At 44.9% G+C, this 22,942-nt stretch overlaps 1 protein-coding gene and 1 long non-coding RNA gene across 3 annotated transcripts in view; one reads left to right on the top strand and one right to left on the bottom strand.

The window, feature by feature from the left end:
• Positions 1-22,942, top strand: part of TEX2 (testis expressed 2) — a 114,473-nt gene that overhangs the window by 61,458 nt on the left and 30,073 nt on the right. For both annotated transcript variants that reach the window (XM_070390085.1, XM_070390086.1), the window contains exons 3-5: positions 8,785-8,985; positions 10,513-10,852; positions 12,143-12,390. In XM_070390085.1, the coding sequence (XP_070246186.1) occupies positions 8,785-8,985; positions 10,513-10,852; positions 12,143-12,390 (789 nt within the window). The remainder of the gene's footprint in view (positions 1-8,784; positions 8,986-10,512; positions 10,853-12,142; positions 12,391-22,942) is intronic.
• Positions 15,002-22,844, bottom strand: LOC138992123 (uncharacterized). Its single transcript, XR_011468012.1, has 3 exons — positions 22,772-22,844; positions 16,926-17,012; positions 15,002-15,125 (listed from the first exon to the last, which is right to left on the bottom strand). It is a non-coding gene; the product is annotated as an uncharacterized lncRNA (long non-coding RNA).

Below are 22,942 nucleotides of genomic sequence, written 5' to 3'. Positions count from 1 at the left end.
TAGGTCAGGCCCCAGGAAAAAGTTAGCTGATTGCTGGTATCAGAAGGCAGTCACGGGACTTCTGGTGGTGCAGTGGTTAAGACTCCATACTTCCATTACAGGGGGTGCAGGTTCGATCCCTGGTTGGGGAACTAAGATCCCACATGCCACATGGTGAGGCCAAAAAAATTAAAATTAAAAAAAGAAAAAAATCTTGTATTTTGGGACTTCTCTGATGGTCCAGTGGTTAAGACTCTGAGCTTCCACTATAAGGGGGTGTAGGTTTAATCCCTGGTCAGGGAACTAAGATCCTACATGCCACTCGATGCAGCCACACACACAAAAGAAGCAGTCAGAGTTTGTCCTGGGTAATTGCTCTCTGCATGGGCAGCCTGGATTCAAGTTAGTAGGAGTGCATTCAGGGGCAAAACAGGGAGCTTGGAGAGTGGTAGTGCCTGGCCACCTGTTGACCTGAGCCTCCCAATGGCCAGTCTGCATCCTGGGTGCCTGACAATGTGGATCAAGCAGCAGCTCTTGTGATTCTCTCAGGGTTTCCTATCAAAGCTTGTGATGTTCCAGAGAGCCCTCCATGGGAGTGGGGACATCTAGGCTCCAGTCACAACACTGCTTTCTCTGATAAGTATTAGAAAGTGTTAGTTGCTCAGTCGTGTCCGACTCTTTGCAACCCCATGGACTGTAGCCCTCCAGGCTCCTCTGTCCATGGAATTCTCCACACAAGAGTACTGGAGTGGGTTGTCATTCCCTTCTCCAAGGGATCTTCCCAACCCAGGGATCAAACCCAGGTCTTCTGCGGTGCAGGCAGAATCTTTACCATAAGAGCCACCAGGGAAGTGGCTAATTCAGTTTCCAGGCTGGAAAGCATTAACAGTGTTCACTCTTTGGTATCTTTCTGAGTTGCTTCTTCTCTTATTCTGTGCTCTTTGATGCAATTATGGTTTGATTCTCCTCTTTGGGAACAGTGACCAAGTCTTCTACTTCAAAGTAAACCCTGCAGCCCCTGCGCTTAGTAGGATCTCAGCTCATTCCTTTGCTTCTCTCCACCTGAGCAGCCACAACTGTGCCTACAGGCTGTGATGGGCACACCAACCTGTCCTGCTTACTTGTGCTTTACAGATTTTATTCAGTACTCATAGCCACCCTCTGAATTAGGCTGCATTTATGTAGTCAGTCAACAAACGTTTGTTAACAACTGTGGTTGTCTTGTGGCATCTTCAGTTAAGTAAACCAGGCAGTTAGTGAATGAAGGATAAAGGTAACAAAGAACAGGGTTTAGGAAATCCAGGAAGCTCCCTGGGAAATGTGATATCTTTTCCGTGACCCAGGGGTTGGGCAGATGTTAGCCAGGCTGAAGGTGGTGTTGTGCCATGGACATGGGGTAGGAGCCCAGACCTCAAAGGCAGACAGACTTGGTTTAAGTCCCAGATCTGTGGCTCCACAGACCACTTTAAAAAAAAACAACAAAAAACCCCACTGTCTAAGCAAATCACTTAACCTGCCTCACCACTTTCCTTACCTACAAATTCTGAGGGAATTGGCAGAAGGAGATAATTCATGGGAAGGCCAGGATCATAATGTGAACTGAAATGCAAGCTTTTATAACGAATACTAATATTAGCCTTTTAAACATCATATGCATATGATTTGTTCCTTTTCTACATGCAGACTAAACGTCAGTAAAGTACTGTTGGGACTTGGCTGGTGATCCATTGGCTCAGACTCCAAGCTCCTAATGCAGGGGGCCTGAGTTCAATTCCTGGTCGGGGAACTAGATCCCACATACCCAACTCTAGATTTCCAATGCCACAACTATGACCTGGCACAGCTAAATAAATAAATATTTTAAAAATAAATATATATTTTTTTAAAAAATTAAGTACTGTTAGTGTGGAGAAAGTCATTCTGGCATGAGCCTAGTGGGAGGTGGGGACAAGGGAGGCATGAAGCTGGGAAGACATGCCAGACCCTTTTATAGGTGAGAAGCCGAGGGTCTGAGGTTAAGTGTCCTCCAGCCAGGCAGTCAGTGGTCAAGCCAGGATCAGAACCTAACTGTGTCACGCTCTTAGTGGTTCTGCTGATGGATGTGAGTTGGTTTCCATGCCTGTGTTTGGACCAGCAGCTTTCATGTCATCAAGTAAAGTCAAGGACCCAGACTCACTGAAGCTAACAAACGAGTGTTCGCAGCAGACATGCAGTTCAAATCCTGATTTGTGGGTTGTGTTAATTCGGTTTTGGCAGCTGTGGACCTTAACCTCCGATATATTTTTAATACAAAGAAGAGAATGGTAGTGCCGGAAGGAGGAAATATGAAGGTAAAAGAGGAGGAGAAACCACAGGTGCCTTTGTACTTGGAGCACAGCCTCGGGTGATTGTGAAAGGATGGGGGTTGGGAGAAGGAGGGTCAAGCCCGCCCCAGTCCTAACTGGAAGGGGAATTGGCAGCCCCTCCGCTTTGGGTAAGCGTCTCCTGGACTCTCTCCATGGGCCTCCGCCTGCATCTCCCTGCCATCCCTTCTAGTGGGGCGGGCAGGGTCCTGTGGTTTTGGGGACTTGAAACTGCCCCACATTCCTCAGAATCAGCCTGTTCCAGTGTTCCTGCAGCTTGGCAGGTGGCGGAGGGTGGTCTGTCCCTGTCAGAGCCATCAGCAAAGGACAGCCACATCTCCCCTCAGAGCTGTGGCCACATGGGCGGACACAGGCAGTGGCCCAGGGGAACTCTGTAGAGGGCTCAAGTGGTGGCTCAAGCGGCTGCATCGCGAGCCTGGCTTTGTGGCTAAAACCAGTCCCTGAAGCACCTGGAAACAAACGGTTGTTCTCATTAACCAAATATAAGAACTTGGCAAGGAACAAAAACTGAGCAGCTGTTTGTTAGGGTAGTGCAGAGTGATGGTTCTTCGCCTGAGCAAGCCTATGAGCATGCCTATGTCTTGTCTTTTCTACTAAAAATCAAAGGAATAAGCTAAAAATGTTGTGTAAGTTTGTTCACAAGTTGAGTATCTTTTAATGCGCTTATAGAACTTCATGAGCTTTTAAACAGTTTTAGCCTGTTAGCTAGATTACTTTTGTTCTTATTCCTGAGCTTTAAGTATTTGATGTTAGCTTTTTAAAGGGGTTTTGAGTTTCTAAAATAGCATGGTTCATCTGGAGATGACTTAGAGTATCTTCTCATTTAATAACAACACACAGCATAAACCTGCATGGATGGAAGTATCTGTAAGAGGAGGGTTTTGACCATTCTGGTTGAGCCCAGCGCCTAGGTTTAAAAAGCTGGAACCCCAGAATTGGGCCTGGCTGTCTAATAGAGTGGCCCCCAGCCATGTGTGGCCACTGACACTGAACTGTAGCTCTTCTGAACCGAGATGTTCTCGAAGTGTAAAACACACACTGGATTTTGAAGACTTAGTACAAAACAAAGACTGTTTAGTACCGTATTTACTACAGAGTTCTCTTAGTACAAACAAAAGCCTTTTTTAATAATTTTTAATATTTATTACATGTTGAAATGATCATTTGGGGGCTTCCATGATGATCCAGTGGCTAAGACTCCACACTCCCAATGCCAGGAGCCCCAGTTCGATCCCTGGTTAGGGATTTCACATGATGCAAGGAAGATACCATGTGACGAAACTGAGACCAAATAAATAAATATTTTAAAAAGAAATGATAATTGGTTATGTTAGGTTAATAAAATACATTGTTAAAATTAATTTCCCCTGCTTTTTTCTCTTTTGGTGTGTCTACTAGCCACTTTAAAATTACATGTTTCCATTGCTAAGAGTCGGACACGACTGAGCGACTTCACTTTCACTTTTCATTTTCTTGCATTGGAGAGGGAAGTGGCAACCCACTCCAGTGTTCTTGCCTGGAGAATCCCAGGGACGGTGGAGCCTAGGGGGCTGCCGTCTATGGGGTCACACAGAGTCGGACACGACTGAACTGACTTAGCATAGCATAGCATAGCATGATGCACATTTATGGCTCATGTTGTATTTCCATTAGATAGTGCTTCCCTGGATAATTCCACATTTTCTGACTTAGGAAAGAAGAAATGAAAGCAATTGGAGAGAAAGTGAACGTCACTCAGTTGTGTCCAACCCTTTGCAACACCATGGACTGTATAGTCCATGGAATTCTCTAGGCCAGAATACTGGAGTGGGTAGCCTTTATCTTCTCCAGGGGATCTTCCCAACCCAGCGATCGAACCCAGGTCTCCCGCATTGCAGGTAGATTCTTTACCAGCTGAGCCACCGGGGAAGCCCAATTGGAGAGAAACAATCAAATCTTTTATTCTTAAATTTCTCTTACTCATAAATAACCTGTCTAGTCTTAGGAGTTTCAAAAAGGGAAAATTCTTTACACTCTTTCTCAGAGACTGTCCTATATTTGAGATAACTTCACAATATAATGCTTGTCTTTTTTCCTTTCATACTTTTGGTCTGGTAACTGGATGGTAACTATAAGGCTGGGAATTTTATTAAAAATTTCAGAACCATGTTCATGCTGTTGGCTTTTTTATATGTCTGGTATAATCTTACATGACTGGAAACTAATAAAAAGCCTTTTATATGGAGATGTGTGTGTTAGTCACTCAGTTGTGTCTGAGTCTCTGTGACCCTGTGGACTCCTCTGTCCATAGGATTCTCAAGGCAAGAATACTGGAGTGGATTGCCATTTCCTTCTCTGTTTATATGGAGATATTATTGCAAAAATGTTTGTCATATCAAATTATGATGATCAGGGACTTCCCTGCAGTCCAGTGGTTAAGACTCGCCTTCCAGTGCAGGGGGGTGCGGGTTTGATCCCTGGTCCGGGAGCTTAGATTCCTCATGCCTCATGGCCAAAAAAAACAAAACTTAAAACAGAAGCAATATTGTAATGAATTCAGTACTTAAGAAAAAGCAATCCCAGGTGGGGACCATGTGCCCAAATGGCTCCTAAATGACACCGATAGCAAGTTGCCATTTCAGTTTCATAGTCCTTCCTTGACCATTAGACCTTCTTAAGCACCAGTCCATCCTTCCCTCCTTCCATGGATTCTTCTTGGTTTTAGTAACATTGCAAATAAACATAACCTGGTCTTGAGCATGGCTCTGAAGCAGCCCAGAAAAATCAGATCTGCTTCAACTTTTCTATTAATCTAGTTGCCTTTAGGAATTTAAGTGTAGTAAACCTGTTATATGTAAGAAAGTATTTTCTACAACCAAATTGGATAAAAAAGAAAACTATGGATCATATGTTAGGATATCTTTAGTGAAGAAGGTTTGTGTTTAAAAAGACAAATAAATACATTTATAGAAAACTCTGCCCAACAATAGCAAAAAGCATATTTTTTATAGTGTCCATGAACCAGTCCCCAGATAGAAAATATTCTGGGCCATAAAACAAACGTTAACATGTTTAAAAGAACTGAAATTACACAAAGCACATTCTCTGATTCTAATGGAAATAAACTAGAAATCAATAACAGAAAAATATCTGAGAAATTCCCAGATATTTGGAAATTAACAACACACTTGTGATTAGCTATGGGTCCAAAGATAGTCACAAGGGAAAGTAGAAAATATTTTTAACTGAATGAAATTGAAAATATAGCAAATCAAGAATTAGTGCTGACAGTGCTTAGAGAGAAGTTAATAGTATTAAATGATTATATTAGAAAGGAAGAAATATTATCTGTATCAGGACTGAAAGAGAGAGCATCACTTCAGGCTCTATAGTAATTAAAAGAATAACAGAGAAATACTACAAACAACATTATGCCCAGAAGCTGGATAACTTAATGAAATAGACAGATTTCCTTATAAAGTATCAAAGCTCACTCAAGAAGAAATAGATAACCTGCATAGTCCAACAGTAACTAAAGAAATTGAATTCATATTTAAAACCTTTCTATAAAGAAAACTTAAGACCTACATGGCTTCCATAGCAAATTTACCAAACCTTTAAGGAAGAAATGTTATTTCTATACAAACTCTTCCAGAAAATAGAAGGAACACTTCTCAACTCATTTTATGAGGCTGCTGCTGCTAAGTCGCTTCAGTCGTGTCTGACTCTGTGTGACCCCATAGACAGCAGCCCACCAGGCTCCCCCGTCCCTGGGATTCCCCAGGCAAGAACACTGGAGTGGGTTGCCATTTCCTTCTCCAGTGCATGAAAGTGAAAAGTGAAAGCGAAGTTGCTCAGTCGTGTCCGACTCCTAGCGACCCCATGGACTAGATAATACCAAAAGATACTGCAAAAAAAAAAAAAGAAAAACCTTCCCTCATGCACTGGGACAAATGAACAAAGCACCAGCAAACCGAATTCAACAATGTATAAATAGCGTAATAGTTGTGTTGTGCGGGTAAACTGGCTCCCCAGCTGGTGGGGGAAGCCCTCTGTATGGATTTCCATGGTGTAAATCTCCCACCATAACTAATTGGCAAGTTACCAACATAAGGTCCCTGAACGTGGAGTTGGACAAAGATGTGTGGAATCAGCTCTCGTGAGCTGGTATAATCCAACTTCAGCACATCATGATCCATACATAATTTTCCCAAGAATGCAAGCTGTTCAACATTCAAAAATCGGTGAATGGACTTCACCATAATAATAGACTGAAGAAAAAGACAAACTGTGAACCAAAAGTTGCATTTAGTTCTGTCGTAAGCAAAATAAGCCCACCCAAGCTGATGCTCTGACAGTCCACTGCACTTCAGACCTTCCAGTGCTGCTGTTTCGCCTGCCCCCTTTTTTTGCATCATTGCTTTGATCATTGCCCTTTCTTTTCAAACACCTAGATTACACCCTCTTCCCATGGCCACTGCTTGCTCATCCAACATTTTTTAGATAGATGCAATGACTCTTTGGGAGGATGGAGAAATAGTTCTAGCTCATGCGAAAGATCTGAAGTATATAAATGTATATAATTGGCTCTTAAATTTCATACACACACACCCAATGACAAAGAAGTATATTTGTCTGTTTTTATTTCCAATCACGTGCTCAGGATACTCTTTGTGAGGACTTTTTTTAATGGTTACTCTAGTGGGATCGTGGAATGGTGAAATGAGGACCGATTCCTCTCTACTGTTTTGGGAGTACCTTTGGGTCAAGAATCTTGTTCTTTTAAAAATCTGTGTATCAACTCCTGACACAGTGCTTGGCATGTAGATTCAGTGAATGTTTTGATGAATGGATGAAAGAATAAAACAGAATTTTGAGAATCCCTCACTTGCCAAGGATCTCAATTCAAGATTTTAGTGTGAGACTCAAATACTCACCATGGAAATGGCTATTCCTTGAATGACAACCCCAACTCCAGTGTAGTGATCTTCAGCATTTTTCTGCTTATTTCAAAGACATTTATGAAATGAGGAGAGTGGGAACATAGTAATTAAAATTCCCTAAAGAACTTCATTTAAAGAGATCTGGGGCACCCATATCATCTGAAAAAGTACTGTGGGGCTGGCAGTGTTAAATGATGAATACTGACTACAGCTAAAACCAGCTTTAGCACAATTCTATAATGGTGTAATGGTGTTGTGTATTGCCTGTACAGTTCAATATGTTTGCTCTTGGGACTTCTTTGGTCGTCCAGTGGTTAAGAATCTGCCTTCCATTGCAGGGGATGTGGGTTTGATCCCTGGTCAGGGAACTAAGATCCCACATGCCCCGAGACAGCTAAACCCTTGCACTGTGACTACAGAGCCCTTACTCTAGAGCCCATGCTGCGCAACACAAGAAGCCCAAGCACCACAGTGAAGACCCAGCGCAGCCCCTATACACACACACACACACACACACACACACACACACACACACACACACACATGTGTATATATATGTTTGTTCTTTGTATTCATATGTGGATTTTTAAACATACTAATGGGTAGGGGGAACCTGGAACACAACTTCAAAAGTTACTATATATCTTTGAATTTTGGTGTATTGTTGATCATATCTGATTTATTTAATGCCTCTTTCTTTTTTTGAAATAGCATATGTATAAGTGCAATTTATTTACTTATTTTTATATTTTATTTATTTATTTTTGGTTGCACTGTGTCTCCGTTGCTGCACGCAGGCTTTCTTTAACTGTGGCGAGTAGGGGCTTCTCTTGTTGCGGAGCACAGGCTCTAGAGTGAGAGCTTCAGTTGTTCTGGTGCGCGGGCTTAGTTCTGCTAGGCATGTGGAATCTTCCCAGACCAGGAATCGAACCTGCATCCCCTACATTGGCAGGCGGATTCTTATCCACTGCGCCACCGGGAAAGTTCTATTTAATACCTAACTCTTGATCATCTGCTTTACTATGTGATTTCACTGAGATACAATTGGAGAATGGTGCTGTAACATGAGTTAATATCGTCTGTGAAATCTCAAAGATTGTTTTCAGGCGGGCTGAGAAATGGATGTGTCTGGTTAATTAAGAAGAACAGATTGTGTGGGATCACTTGTCCCCGGAGGAGGTCAGGGCGAGAGACTTACATTTACATCAAAACAACATTTAAGTTTCCTGATTTGCTTATCAGCTTCAAAAAAAGCCTTTAATTATTTAAGAAAATGGACATTATCTTTTCCAGCCTGAATCCAGGTTTTTAGTTATCAGAAACATATCAGATTACTCCTCAGCACTGATTATCCTTCAAGCTAAGCAGCTTGTCTCAACAGTCTCTTGTTAAATAAGTTAGTACTTCCATCATTGTCAAGTTTGGCTTCGGTGTCCTGAATACCGAAGTGGCCATCGTTTTCATACTGAGTCAGATGTCTGTTTATTCTCATTTTATTAATGGAAAATTTTCTCCATCAGGGATGGATGAATGAGATTTACAACTATGATCCAGAAACTTACCATGCGACTTTGACACATTCAGTCTTTGTTCGACTTGAGGGTGGGACCTTGAGACTTTCAAAGCCCAATAAAAATATATCCAGAAGGGCAAGCTACAATGAAACAAAACCAGAGGTCACCTACATCAGCCAGAAAATCTACGACCTCTCGGACAGCAAGGTGAGCCTGTCTAATTTTGGAAGCTTAGATGAATGAAAAGCATTTGGAATCTTGGATGCTTTACTGTATGTTTTTCCCTTAAAAAGGTTGTGTGTGTTTTTAAAGTATTAGTCTAACTTAGAGCAGTACCTGTCAGACGTTAATGTGCATATGAATTACCTGAGTGTCTTTTAAATTGCAGAATCTGATTCAGCAATTATGAGGGGGCCCTGAGAGTCTGCGTTTTTGTGACTCCCAGGTCATATCTATGCTGCTAATCCACCGACCACACTTTGAGAAGCAAGGCATCATACACCCTTCTGACTTTGAGAGTTAATTTTTTTAGTCAAACAAAAAGTCACACGTTACAGTGCTGGCTAATAGACTAATGGAGGCCCTATAAATTGGAACTTATGGATATATATGCGAAATAACCACATTTTGTTAAAAGTATGACATACTTCTGTTCTTGAGAAATGTAAATTATTTGTTATTCCAAAAAGCTGTAGGTTTTCTGTTCTTCTTAAAACTCTCATGCATGATCTTTGAGTTTCCCAAAAATTGCAGAAGTTTTTAAAAGTTTTTTTTTTGTTTTTTTTTTAATAAATTCATTCTTGAGGTTGATTAACTGGAGCTTCCTGTCAAGATCTAGTTTGATAAATTCTTCTTTTTCCCCTCCTCAGCTTAAGTTTGGCCTAGGGTCATTAAATTCAGTTCATGCTACTGCTACTGCTAAGTCACTTCAGTCGTGTCCGACTCTGTGCGACCCCGTAGATGGCAGCCCACCAGGCTCCCCCGTCCCTGGGGTCCTCCAGGCAAGAACACTGGAGTGGGTTGCCATTTCCTTCTCCAATGCATGAAAGTGAAAAGTGAAAGTGAAGTTGCTCAGTCATGTCCGACTCTTCTCGACCCCATGGACTGCAGTCTACTAGGCTCCTCTGTCCATGGGATTTTCCAGGCAAGAGTACTAGAGTGGGGTGCCATTGCCTTCTCCAATGCATGAAAGTGAAAAGTGAAAGTGAAGTCGCTCAGTCGTATCTGACTCTTAGCGACCCCATGGACTGCAGCCTACCAGGCTCCTCCGTCCATGGGATTTTCCAAGCAAGAGTACTGGAGTGGGGTGCCATTGCCTTCTCCGAATTCAGTTCATATCCAGACTTAATTGATGATCATCCTCTAAATGGTTATTGTGCTACTGTTACCTGGAAATCATAGATATTTGTAACTGGCAGAAGTTCTTGAGCATCTCCTTCCTGGACTTACTTTGAAGAAAAAGTCATTTCTATAAATTTTAGTTTCAAAGGTTCACATGCCACAACTAAAGATCCCATGTGCTGTAACTAAGACCTGGCAGTCAAATAAATAATAAATAAATATTCTAAAAAATTACAGTTTCTCTAGTCGTGTTATGGACAGATGGTAACTCTTCTACGTTCATCATTGTAGTCAAAAGTGACGCTGACGTCTGCGCCTGTGCTCTCCACGGTAGTAGTGCTCATCATAGCCAGTTCTTAATTTAGCATGTAAATCATTTCCCTTTCTCCGTAGGTTTATCTGGTGCCTAAAAGTCTGGCTCGAAAAAGAATCTGGAATAAAAAGTACCCCATTTGTATTGAGCTTGGTCAACAAGATGACTTTATGTCTAAGGCCCAGACTGACAAAGAAACTTGTGAAGAGAAGCCACCAGCTGAGCGGGAGCTGGGAGGCGAGGACCCTAAGAAGCCACCCCACCCTCAGGAGGGAACTCGATCTGGCCATCGAGATCAGATACTCTATCTCTTTGGGAGAACTGGCCGAGAAAAAGAGGAGTGGTTTAGGAGATTTATTCTGGCATCTAAGCCGAAGTCAGAAACCAAGAAGCCATCTGGTGTCTCTGGAAGTAAAGCAGGTAATGACGTGTGCTAAGTGCTTATGTATTTTTAAAGGGCCTGTGAGCGGATTGAGAGAGCCCCAGGTAGGAAGGAAGCCCACCCTGAACTGATGGACTGTCTGCCACCGAAGGTGTGTTCAGGGGTCATTTGCCTTCTAGGCTGCTCACTGCAGTACACTGAACCGAATCATTTAACCATCGATGGAAACATTTATAGTTTTTTTTTTTTTTTGTCTTTGCTGGTTCCTTAAGGAGTATATTTATTTTTACATATTGAGGTTCCTCCAAGAGAAGCAGCAGCAGGAGAACCCTAGTTATAATAAGAAGGCCGGTGAAAAGGCAGCTCATGCTCTCAAGCTCCCGGCCTTCAGCATGGCCTCCATGCCCAAGACCACCATCCAAGTGCCAGAATCCTTGGGCTCCTGACTCGCTGCATTTGCCTCAATCACCAGGCCCCTGTGCTCATTTCCTGTCCCTCTGTCCCATGTACTTTGCTTGGAACATCACTGACTCTCTCACTGTCCTCCAGACAGTGCCTGGAGGACACTGGCTTTGCTTTCTGCACCATCTTTGCTTTTTGCCTATGCAGTTCCCTCTACCTGGCATGCTCTTCCCCACCTGGGCCGGGAAAATTGCCCACTATTTCTTCAAGGGGCAGTCCAGAGGTCACTGCCTGTGGAGGTCAGTGCTGGGGGAAGCGCCTCTCAGCTCTCTCGGGCAGAGGCACTCTCCCTATGCTTCCCAGTCGTGCTTCAGTTACAGTGCTTATTACAGAAAACTGTGCCCTTGCCTGAGTTCAAGGGCAGTTATTGTGTATGTCTTAATCTTTTTCTTAATGTGGAGTTGGCCCAGAGAAAGTGCTTGATTAAAAAAATGTGTTGAATGAATGAATGAAAGATGGTGTATTTGTCCATCCACAGGCAAGATGGTGTATTTGTCCATCCACAGGCTTATGGCAGTTCCAATTAGCTTTCTGCCCCCTTTCCATGTGCCCCTGGGAGGTATGTCAGTCCTTCATTTGACCCTAAGAGGTTACCAGGAAGAAAGAAAGGTACCTACTAGATATTTATCATGGCTCCCATTACTCTGAATCATCTCGAAGAAAAATAAAAACTCTTCTAAAAAAATAATCTATCATTACAATGGAAGGTGTCTTTCAGGGTGAGAAATAGTCTTATATTTTTTAAACAGTGATTGATAGCATTTTAGCCGCTTTTCAGCTGAACCCAGTGGAGTACGCTTTGTGTTCCGTTTCCCTTGCTGTTACGCTCTTCGTCTGTGTTAACAGCCATCTCTTCTTTGCCTCAGGGGTTTTGCCCTCGCACAGCAGACACAGCAGCCCCTCGGGGCACCTGACCCACAGCCGCAGCAGCAGCAAAGGCAGCGTGGACGAGCTCGTGGCCCAGCCGAAGCAGAAGGAGCTAGTGGGTGGCGTGCGGCAAAAGATGCTTCTGGACTACAGCGTGTACATGGCCAGGTGTGTCCCCCAGGAAAACCGGAGCCCCCAGAGGAGCCCTGTGCAGAGCGCGGAGAGCAGCCCCACCGCAGGGAAAAAGGTAAAGCTGGCTGCCCTGGCCTGGCTGTTCTACGTGTAAACTCAGGTCTTCGTACTTTAGCCCTTTGAGCACCTCTTCTGTACCAGGCCCTGTTCCAGGCACTGGGGACACAGTGATGAACCAGACAGATGAGGGCCATGCTCTTAGGGAACTTGAACTCTAGTCTGGGAGACAGCAACAAACATCGGGTGCCGATAAGGATTACAATAAAGCCAAACAAGGGAGAATGGGAAGTAGCCAGAATGGCTACTTTAGATTGATGATCACAATGCTCTCAAGAAGAGGGCCTCTTTGAGGATGCGACACTTGGGCAGAGCCTTGGCCAGAGTGAGGAAGCGAGCCCTGTGATCTGTGTCGGGGCAGCGTTCCAGGTGTGGGAACCAGAAGGTTCAGAGGCCCCAAAGCAGGGATGTGGCTGCAATGTTCAGGGAACCGCCATGAGGTTGGCGTGGGTGACAGTGAGCGAGGGACAGAAGCAGGGCCTCCTCAGGTCAGCTCCTCATCAGTCAGATCATGGGAGGCCCTGGGAGGGTTTTGAGCTGGGCATAATGTTGATCTGATTTGAGTTTGAAAAAGATATGTGACTCTCATGGGGAAGGGGCAGAAGAGGAAGAGGGTGGATGGGAGGTGATGGTGGCAGCTGAGAGTGGGGCTCAGATTGAGGGGTCACAGCAGGGGTGAGACACAGCTGCCTTTGGGAGACTCTTGGAGGGAGCTGGCTAGGTTTGCGGGTGAATTCCATGCAGGATGGAGAGAACCAGAGCAGTCAGAGGTTACCCCTAGCGTTTGATCTGAGCAGCTGGGTGATCAGTAGGGAAATTCACAAAACCATTAGCAACACAGGTCTAATTCTTCAATAACCATTGTATTCTCAACTTCTCAGACTCCTCAGCTGTGTCCAGGGCTTTTGAAGGTTTACCATCAGCATTATTTGCACAGTATTAGTATAACAAGCTGGACATTGACTCGAGAGCATTTGTGATTAATATAAGCTGCCATCTGCCAGATTCTGCTAGATCCTTTAATAGAATTACTCTGATCCCTTGAACAGTCTTGCAAACCAGCTAGTACTGTCCATTTTGTAGGTGCAGAGACCCAACCTCACAGAAGTTAAGTAGGTTAATTTCACGGTTGCTAAGTGATGGAGCACTCAAAACCTGATCTGAGATTCCGAGGCCCTTTGGCTGCCAGGACTGCCATCTTGGTGGGTCCTCTCAGACTGTGCTCGACCAGGTTCTGAGGCACAGCCTCCACCTGTGGAGCAGGACGAAGCCATGTTCAGCTGCTAAAGTGTTTGACCTCTGATCAGATGACTGTGTTTCTGTTAACCGGAAGCATCTGGGCCTTCCTCTTCGTGCCCTCAGCCTTTATTTCTTCTGTTGACCCTCTTCACTGTGGAAGAGACCCCAGAACCTTCCCCCAGCCTACTCTGTCAGGGCCAAAAAAACCATATACCTTTGCTGGCCTCTGACCCACTGCCTGCACCTCTGACTTAATTTACCAGCTAGAGTGGGAAGTAGGCTTCCTGCTAAGCTAGGGTGGGATCATATATAACTGTTCTAGAAACGTCCTGTTTACCACTGACTCCCACTGCCCCACCCCGGTTCCCTTTCTCCCTGGGCAGTCAGCTGTCTTGACCCTCATCAGACTCAGGAGGATCAGGAGGAGAACTGTGTGATGTAAGAAAATGATCTACTAGGTAAATGCTTGCTTTTAAAAAAGAGTTCTGTAATTTAACAGAGTTTTAGAGCATCGTTTCCTCAGTGTGTGTCCACATGTGCTCGTCTCGTGTCATCTCTGGCTTTTGTGGGAGGCCCTGCTGGCACAGCCCGCCCCCGGCCTAGTGCGGCTGTCGCTAACCTTTCTTCCAGGCACTTTAGCGCTACCCCTTTAGGCACCAGGATCTTTTTTCATCTTCTGCGCCTGATAAAAATCTCTAAAAACCACATGGCACTTCCTGGCCCCCTTAGGCAGAGCAGGCAGGGATGATTTCATCTTGCCTTGCTGATTTAAAGACTCAGTACAACACATGGAAATCCAGGCCTGTGGTCTGGCGAGGCCACCGAGTTCAGGCCTTTCACCCCGTCTGAGCCATCCCAGACCACAGGCTCTGCAGCGTTTTCTGTCAGTTGTCCGTTGGCTGGTATTGACGTGTGTCCTTATTGTCCTTCCTTGAGTGCTTATCCTCGTCTCCCACCCTTCCCCTTAATTTACTAATTCTAATCTGCCCGAGCTAGGAAACCACAGAGAACCAGAAATGTGTGAACAGAGACAGCTGTCTGTGGAAGAGGGGCTTTTGAAGAAAGTGCAGGAGCATTGGTGCTGGGCTTCCACCTCTACTTGGCTGGCCTGAAGCACATGTGGCTACATCCTGGCTCTCGGGTGGTCTGAGAGTAGAGATGGTTGTGAATAAGGTATAGGTGTGTGTGTTAGTTATCTATTGCCGTGTAACAAACAGCCCCAAATGGGGGAGCTTAAAATAATAGCAATGATTTATTTTGCTCACAAATTTATAATTTCACCAGGCCTAGCAGTAAAGCTTGCTTTCTGCTCCACGTAGTGTCAGGTGGGGAGGCTGGACCCACGGCTGGAGGACCTGCTTCCAAGATGGCGCCCACACAGCTTGCGTGTGGATGCTGGGTGGTGGCTGGGAGTTCAGGCTGAGAGCCTTGGTTCTTCTCCTTGTGGCCTGGGCTTCCTTCATTGTGATGGCTGGGTTCTAAGCACAAGTGTCCCTAGAGAAAAAGACAGGTGGACACTGTACTGCCTGTTATGACAGTAAAAGTATGACTAATCTCGGAAGTAAAGTAATGTCACCTCCTTCCTGTGCTATTAGTCAAAGTAGTCAAAGAGCCCAGAGGGGCATCGATTCTACCTTTTGCTGAGGGAGCAGCAAATTCTTAGGAGAGCATTGCACCATTTTGGGGACATAAGATCTGCTACAGTATTTATTCCTGTACTCCTTTTGTTACTTTTCAGGCTTTTCTGTTCAGTGGAGATAGTTCTTTACTAGTTTTATTTCTCTTTAATTTTGCCATTTGAGCAAATCAGGACCTTCCCCCAACCCCATCTTTGATTTTCCTTTCTGTTCTTTGCCTGTGAAGTGTTAACATGGTTCCCAAAACCAAAGCTGTACAAAGCCATACTCAGAAAAGTGCCATCTCCCCCACCCTATTCATGCATGCCATCCTCCCCACCCCCACCCTCACCCCAATAGTGAACCAGTCTCCTTAGTCTCTGGCTCATCCTCTCTGGATTCATTTCCCCTCCTTTCTTACACAGAGGGTATCCACACTAAGGATACTCTTGCACATGCTTTTCTCACTTACCAGTACACTCTGGAAATCACTTCACATCAGTTCTTAGGTATCTTCCCTTCCTCTTGTTTTTTTCTTAAAACAGCCATGAAGACTGACTTCATTGTGTTAATGTTCTGTAGTATATTGAGTCTCTTATAGGCTTATCGATGGTTTATAATATTTTGCAGTTACAAACAACACTGCAGTGAACAACTTTGTGGCTGTGTATTTTTGTCTTATTGGGGATATAGCTTCACGGGGAGATCTTAGCAGAATGTCAAAATGGAAACTCACATGTAGTTTTGTTACATATTGCCAAATTCCCCTCCATAAGGGTTGCACCAGTGTTCATTCCCCCTGGTCACAAGAATGCCTGTTTCCTCACAGTTTGATCAAGGGTGGACCTTTCGGATGTGGTCGTTTGTGCACATCCTTCCTGCCCGAGATGGCCAGGGTATTTCTTTGGTTCATGTTGCCTCTGCTGTCACGAGTCCAGGAAGGATTGAAGGGCCTCAGAGACTCAAGGGGACCTTGGACATCTCTTCAGGTTACACCGTCACTTTGTCAGTGTGGGCCACCACCCCCACGCTTACCCCAGGTCACATGTCCTTCCCCTTCTGTTCAGGGAGCTTGGGACACAGCTCCAACCTTTGCCCCGCCCCGCCCCTTCCTCTGACAGGCCGTGTTCAAAGCCTTCCTCACCTGGAGGGGTCCAGGTCTAACGGCAGTGTCCACACACTTGGCCTCCTTTCTCACATGTTGCCCAGGGCTGAGCTGGGTCAGGAGGTGAGTGAGGCTGCAGGTGCTCGGGAGCCAAACCCATATTAACAACACCCAGTGATAATTAGTAAATATAGGCTGCTGCTGCTGCTGCTGCTAAGTCGCTGCCGCCATGTCCGACTCTGTGCGACCCCATAGACAGCAGCCCACCAGGCTCCCCCTAGACTTGGATTAAACAGTACTAAGCACTTTTGTTCGTTATTCTCACTCAATAATTAAAAGCAAGTTTGGGGGTTTCTGAAGGCACTTTGGAGCTCAAAACTTGAATTACAAAATACCACTGTTTTTGGAGGAAGGGCCTGATTCTCCAGATGGTTAGCAGTTAGCTGTCAGTCGCTGAGCCCTCACTTGCCCTCGTGATTCTGTGTTATCTAGTGAGCACAGGCTGTACCAGCCTCTGAAGTCTCCAAAGCCCTGTGATCTTGGCGCCATTTTCTCTCTTCTCAGGCAACTTACCCTCTAGAACAGTGAGACCACGAGGCTGGCTGAGGAGACCCAGAGCTTGACCATCTTGTTGAGGTGGTCGCCTTGGTTTGAGAAGATCTAAATTAAGAAAATGAGGAAGCTCTTAAGAAATGTCTAAAGGTGGGATAGTATTACCTGGAGTGGGCACCTCAGGAAGGGAGACCCCACTGGCAGCCTGTGGATTTGCTGAGGGGTTCGAGGCCAGGGATGCCGCTGGCTCTGTGGGCCCCAGAGCGGCCTGCCTGGGGAGGGGACGTCGGTGAGGCCGTGCTCTGGGAGTCCTCTAAGCGGGAGGCTCTGGTGTTCAGATCTCATCACACGCTGCCACGCTGCTTTTCTCTGGAAGGTGTTGTAGTCTGCCCCAGGACTGGAGAGTCCTGTCTTCATTATTATTAGTTCCACTATCTTGTTACCTAGAAACTGGATCATAAGGGACTACCTCCTGTTTGGTGTTATCAGGAGATAACTCTACAAAGCAAACAGGAATCAAACAGAAACCAGGAAATCTTAACAGGCAGAGTGGCTTCCCAAGGCTTCCTCTTTCCCTCCTCAGAGTCTGCTTTTTAAACTTTTAAAAGTGGAATTGCAAAGTGCTTATCATACAATAAGTAAAAAATATAAAGCCATATATGCAATTTAAAAATAAACTTTAGAAAGCCTCCAGATAAGAGTGTCATGAAAATCCAGTGGGGGAAAGTGTAGTCTTTTCAGCAAATAGTGCTAAAGCAACTGGACATCCACATGCCAAAGAATGAGATCAGACTCCTCCCTCACACTGTATACAAAGGTTAACTCAAAATGGATCCTAGAAGAACAGAAACTGTGAAACTCTTAAAAGAAAACATAGGAGTAAATCTCTGATTTGGAGGTAGATAAAAACTTCTTAGATAAGATACCAAAAGTATGCACAACCAGAGGGAAAAAAAGATAAATTGGACTTCATCAAAATTAAAACATTTATGCTGCAAACATACCATCAAGAAAGGGAAAAAACAACCCAGAGTTCGCAAATCATATGTCTAAGAGCCTTGTACCTAGACTATATAACGCAGGGGTCCGCAGCCTCCAGGATCTAATGCCTGATGATCTGAGGCTGAGTTGATGTAGTGATAATAGAAACAAAGTGCGAAGTAAATGTAATGCATTTGAACCATTCTGAAACCATCCCCCCCACCAGCCTGGTCCGTGGAAGAATGGTCTTCTATGAAACCAGTCCCTGGTGCCAAAAAGATTGGGGATCACTGATATAAAGGACTCTTACAACTCAATTACAAAAACCTAATTAAGAAATAGACAGAGGGTCTGGACAGATATTTCTCCAAAGAAGATATACAAATGACCAATAAGCATACAAAAGATATTCAAAGTCATTAGTCATCAGAGAAATGCAAATCAAAACCATAATGCAATGCTACTTCTAAACCACTAGGATGGCTAGAATGAAAAAGATAGTAGCAGTTAGTGAGAATGTGGAGAAACTGGATCCCTCGTACAGTGGAATTGTAAAATGACACAGCTGCTGCAGAAAGCAGTTTAATGGTTCCTCAGAATGTCTTCTATAGAGAATACATCATGTGAAATCCCGGGCTGGATGAAGCACAAGCTGGAATCAAGATTGCCGGCGGAAATATCAATAACCTCAGATATGTAGATGACACCACCCTTATGGCAGAAAGTGAAGAGGAGCTTAAAGAGCCTCTTGATGAAGGTGAAAGAGGAGAGTGAAAAGTTGGCTTAAAATTCAACATTCAAAAAACTAAGATCATGGCATATGGTCCCATCATTTCATGGCAAATAGATGGAGAAACAATGGAAACAGTGACAGACTTTATTTTCTTGGGCTCCAAAATCACTGCAGATGGTGACTGCAGCCACAAAATTAAAAGACACTTGCTCCTTGGAAGAAAAGCGATGACAAACCTAAACAGAATTTTTAAAAACAGAGATGATACATTGCTGACATTATGTAAAGGTCCGTATAGTCAAAGCTATGATTTTTCCAGTAGTCATGTATGTATGTGAGAGTTTGACCATAACAAAGGCTGAGTGGCAGAGAATTGATGCTTTTGAACTATGGTGTTGGAGAAGACTCTTGAGAGTCCCTTGGACTGCAAGGAGATCAAACCAGTCAATCCTAAAGGAAATCAGTCTTGACTATTCATTGGAAGGACTGATGCTGAAGCTGAAGCTCGAACACTTCGGCCACCTGATGCGAAGAGCTGACTCATTCGAAGGGACCCTGATACTGGGCAAGACTGAAGGCAGGAGAAGGGACAAGAGAGGACGAGATGGTTGGATGGCATCACCGACTCAATGGATATGAGTTTGAGCAAGCTCTGGGAGATGGTTGAAGGACAGGGAAGTCTGACATGCCACAGTCCCTGGGGTTGCAAAGACTGAGTGACTGAACAACAACAGGATGTTAAATAAACTTAAAAGTTAGTGGGGTCCAGCGGTTCCACTCCTATGTATATATCTAAGAGAAATGAAACTGTGTCCACACAAAAACTTGTGAACTATTCATAGCAGTGTTATTCACAGTAGCAAGAAGTGGAAAACAACTGAAGTATCCATCAATTGAAGAATGAATAAGTGTGATGTATGCACACAATAGAATATTATTCCACAATATGAAGAGATGATGGATGTACTGATACGTACTACATCATGGGTGATCTTGAAAACATTATGCTTAGTCCAAGAAGTAGTTACAAAAGAACACATGTTGTATGATTCCATTTTTATGAAATGTCCAGAATAGGCACATTCCCTGCCATGGATTAGTGGTTGGTTGCCCCAGGCTGGTGGGGATGGAGTTGGGAGGAATGGGGAGTGACTGCTCGTGGATACAGGGTTTCTTTGGGGGTAATGAAGATATCCTAAAATTGACTGTGCTCATGGCTTCACCACTCTGACTATATCAAATACCACTGATTATGTTCTTTAAATGGGTGAACTGTATGGTATGTGGATTGTGCTGTGTCCTAAGTCAATTCAGTCGTGTCTGACTCTCTGCAACCCCATGGACTATAGCCCGCCAGGCTCCTCTGTCCATAGGATTCTCCAGGCAAAAATACTGGAAGGGGTTGTCATACCCTTCTCCAGGGGATCTTCCCAACCCAGGGATTGAACCTGAGTCTCTTGAGTCTCCTGCATTGGCAGGTGAGTTCTTTACCAGTAGTGCCTCCTGGATTATATCTCCATACATCTGTTTTTATAAAAGGATACAAAACCATGTTAGTTATATCTGTTTTTTTTAAGCAACGTATTCTTAAAAGTATATATACATTGAATACAGAACGAAAGAAGATACAGTTAAAATGTTTTAAATAATTAAATCTGGATAGTGGGATTATGGGTGTTTTCTATGGTACTTATGCTTGGTTTTGTAACTGGGGAAACAGCCCCCGTGGGAGGGTCTCCACTGTGCCTTCTCCTGGACCATGCAGCCCTTCGTGAAACCCTCATGACACCAGATTGTGTGCGACCAAACCTTAGCAGCAAAGCCACTGAGCTCTTTTTGTCCCTAAAAAGCTAGGTTCATCTGGCTATTTATAATAGGAGACAAGTAAACCACACAAAGTAAATCTGTACTATTTTCTTTCTAAGGGTTAGTTTTTAATAAAATACCTCCTGAGAGCTAATCAGACAGTTCTAATGGCCTTGCTTCAGCTCCCGGCCATTGAGCTCTTCAAACTTTATTTTGGGAGCCATTTTTAGAAACATACCCTTTCTAAATATACGTCTTTAGTTGAAATAGTGACATGAATATGCTTCTCACATTCCTCCCTGCAGGCAAATAGCAGCCTGAGGAAATATATGCACATTTATTGGTTAAGGTCTTACATGTTGATGACTTTCATTGAAAATGCATTCTTTCTAGCAGCCTGTTGAACCCAGATTTTGTTCATAAAGCTGCTCTGATGCATTGTCAGTATTCTGCTGCTCCTGGATTTTTCTTTGTTCCCCTCAAGTCTGTGGAGAGACCCTGAGTTAGAAAAAGGAACAGTTGAAAAGAAAAAACACAACCTGCTTGTCAGTAATTTCGGACATTTGTTTCCACATCATATGCCTTTGGCTTGGACAAAAGTTGTGAAATAGGCTTTGTTTCTTGCTATTTTTGTTAAACCCTGTTTCCTGTGAATAACTCGGGTGTAAGAGGTTAGTAAAGGGCCAGCCCTCCCACAGGAGAAGGGAAAGAGTACCCTCTTCTCTGTACAGCCTACAGATCTGAGCGTGACATGCGCTGTCCTGCGTGGGCAGCGTCTTGGCTCTTCCTGGCTCCCTGGGGGAGGAGGGCATTGTCTTTGGGTGAGTGCTCAATCAGAAGTCTGCGAGGATAATCTGATGTGACTCAGAGACAGTGAGTAACCTCAGAAAAGCTAGACTGGATCCCCCTCCGGTGGGGCGCAGATGTTCGGGCAGAGAAAAAAAGCGATTCCAAAAGCCACGTACAACTTGAGGCATGACAGTGCTTGCTGGGCACAGACTCCCACTCATCCATCCAGGACCTGGTGACTGAGGTGCCCTGGTTGCTCTCGGAAGCCTGTACAGCGTGAGAAGGGCACAGCTGCTCACACGAGGCGGCTGGAGCTGTGTCTTCTGAAATGCAGGGACCCACATGTATTTATTTTTTAAACCAGAGTTTAATTTTTTTTTTTAACGAAACTCACCAACATTCATAAGGGAGAACTTTGAAAATATCCCAATTTGAAGGACTCCTTGAACATAGAATATCCCTGCTTATATGCAGTAACGTTACATTGAGAAATGCAAGTGAACACCAGGTCCCCAAAGCGAGAGACGGCACATGCTCTGATAGGAATAGAAGACAGGTGGGCGCTGGGTGGTCTGCCAGGCTCCACACACGCTCAGTGACCGGTTCAACTGGGTCAGACCCTAAGGGCTCTGGACTTCAGAAGAGTCACATGTAGATACCTGCTAGAGACCTTTAGAACACTCGCACGCCACCACATCTCTTAAGTGTCAAATCCATGAACCCCAGGCCACGCACACGTGTACTCTGCCACCAGCCTAGGACACAGCTGTGTGGGGCTGCCCAGGACAGACGTGACTGGCGGGAGCCTGCATGCGTGGAGCACAGAGGCGTCTCTGTGTAATGGCTGCAGGCAGCCGTGAGGACAGTCCAAATGCATTTGTTTCAGCCGTAGAGGGAAGAGGAGGGTGACAGCCCGCAGAGCCTGCATTTCTAGTCCTTTTGGCCTTTGCTTTCCAAGGCTAATTGATTCTGTGCAGCTGTCATCTCATTAGAGCCCTCGGCACAGGACACGGCTGTCACACGAGGGGCCAGTCACTCCCTCTTCCTCCCACAGGACAGAGCACTGGAGGACAGGGCGGGGGGGTGGGGGGCGGTGGGGCTGTGAGTCAGGCTGCGCTGATGAATTAGGGGCCTCAGGCAGGGCACTGATCGGTGCTGAGTCTGTTCTCCCTAGAATAGAAGTAAAAGTTCTGCCTTTCTGGGGTATTGTGAGATGCCAGTGAGGGAGCCTGAGGAGTCTTACCCTAGGGCCGGGTGTAGGGTCAGTGGATGCCACCAAGCATCACTTGCATTGTGACAGGGGCCGTGAGTGTCGTGGCCACTTCTCCTTCTGCTTGTCCCCACCCTGGCCCTCTCCCACCAAGAGTCCAGAGCTCAATACTCAGCCTTGGAAATCAGAGGCTAACAGGGTTTGCTCTTTCCCCACCTCCCACGTTGGGCTTCCCTGGTGGTTCAATCAGTAAAGAATCTACCTGCAATGCAGGAGACCTGGGTTCAGTCCCTCGGTCAGGAAGATCCCCTGGAGAAGGGAATAGCAACACACTCCAGTTATTCTTACCTGAAAAATTCCATGGACAGAGGAACCTGGAGGGTTACAGACTCTGGGGCCGCAAGAGTCGGACACAACTTAGTGACTAAACCACCACCACCACCTCACACGTTGGCCATGACAGGCGTTTCAGATGGATTGTATCCAGTAGAGGGTAGACCTGGGCTGAGATGGATGAGG

Source organism: Bos mutus, chromosome 19 (genome assembly GCF_027580195.1).
Source record: "Bos mutus isolate GX-2022 chromosome 19, NWIPB_WYAK_1.1, whole genome shotgun sequence".
NCBI lineage: Eukaryota > Metazoa > Chordata > Mammalia > Artiodactyla > Bovidae > Bos > Bos mutus.
This window is presented reverse-complemented; position numbering and strand designations above follow the sequence as displayed.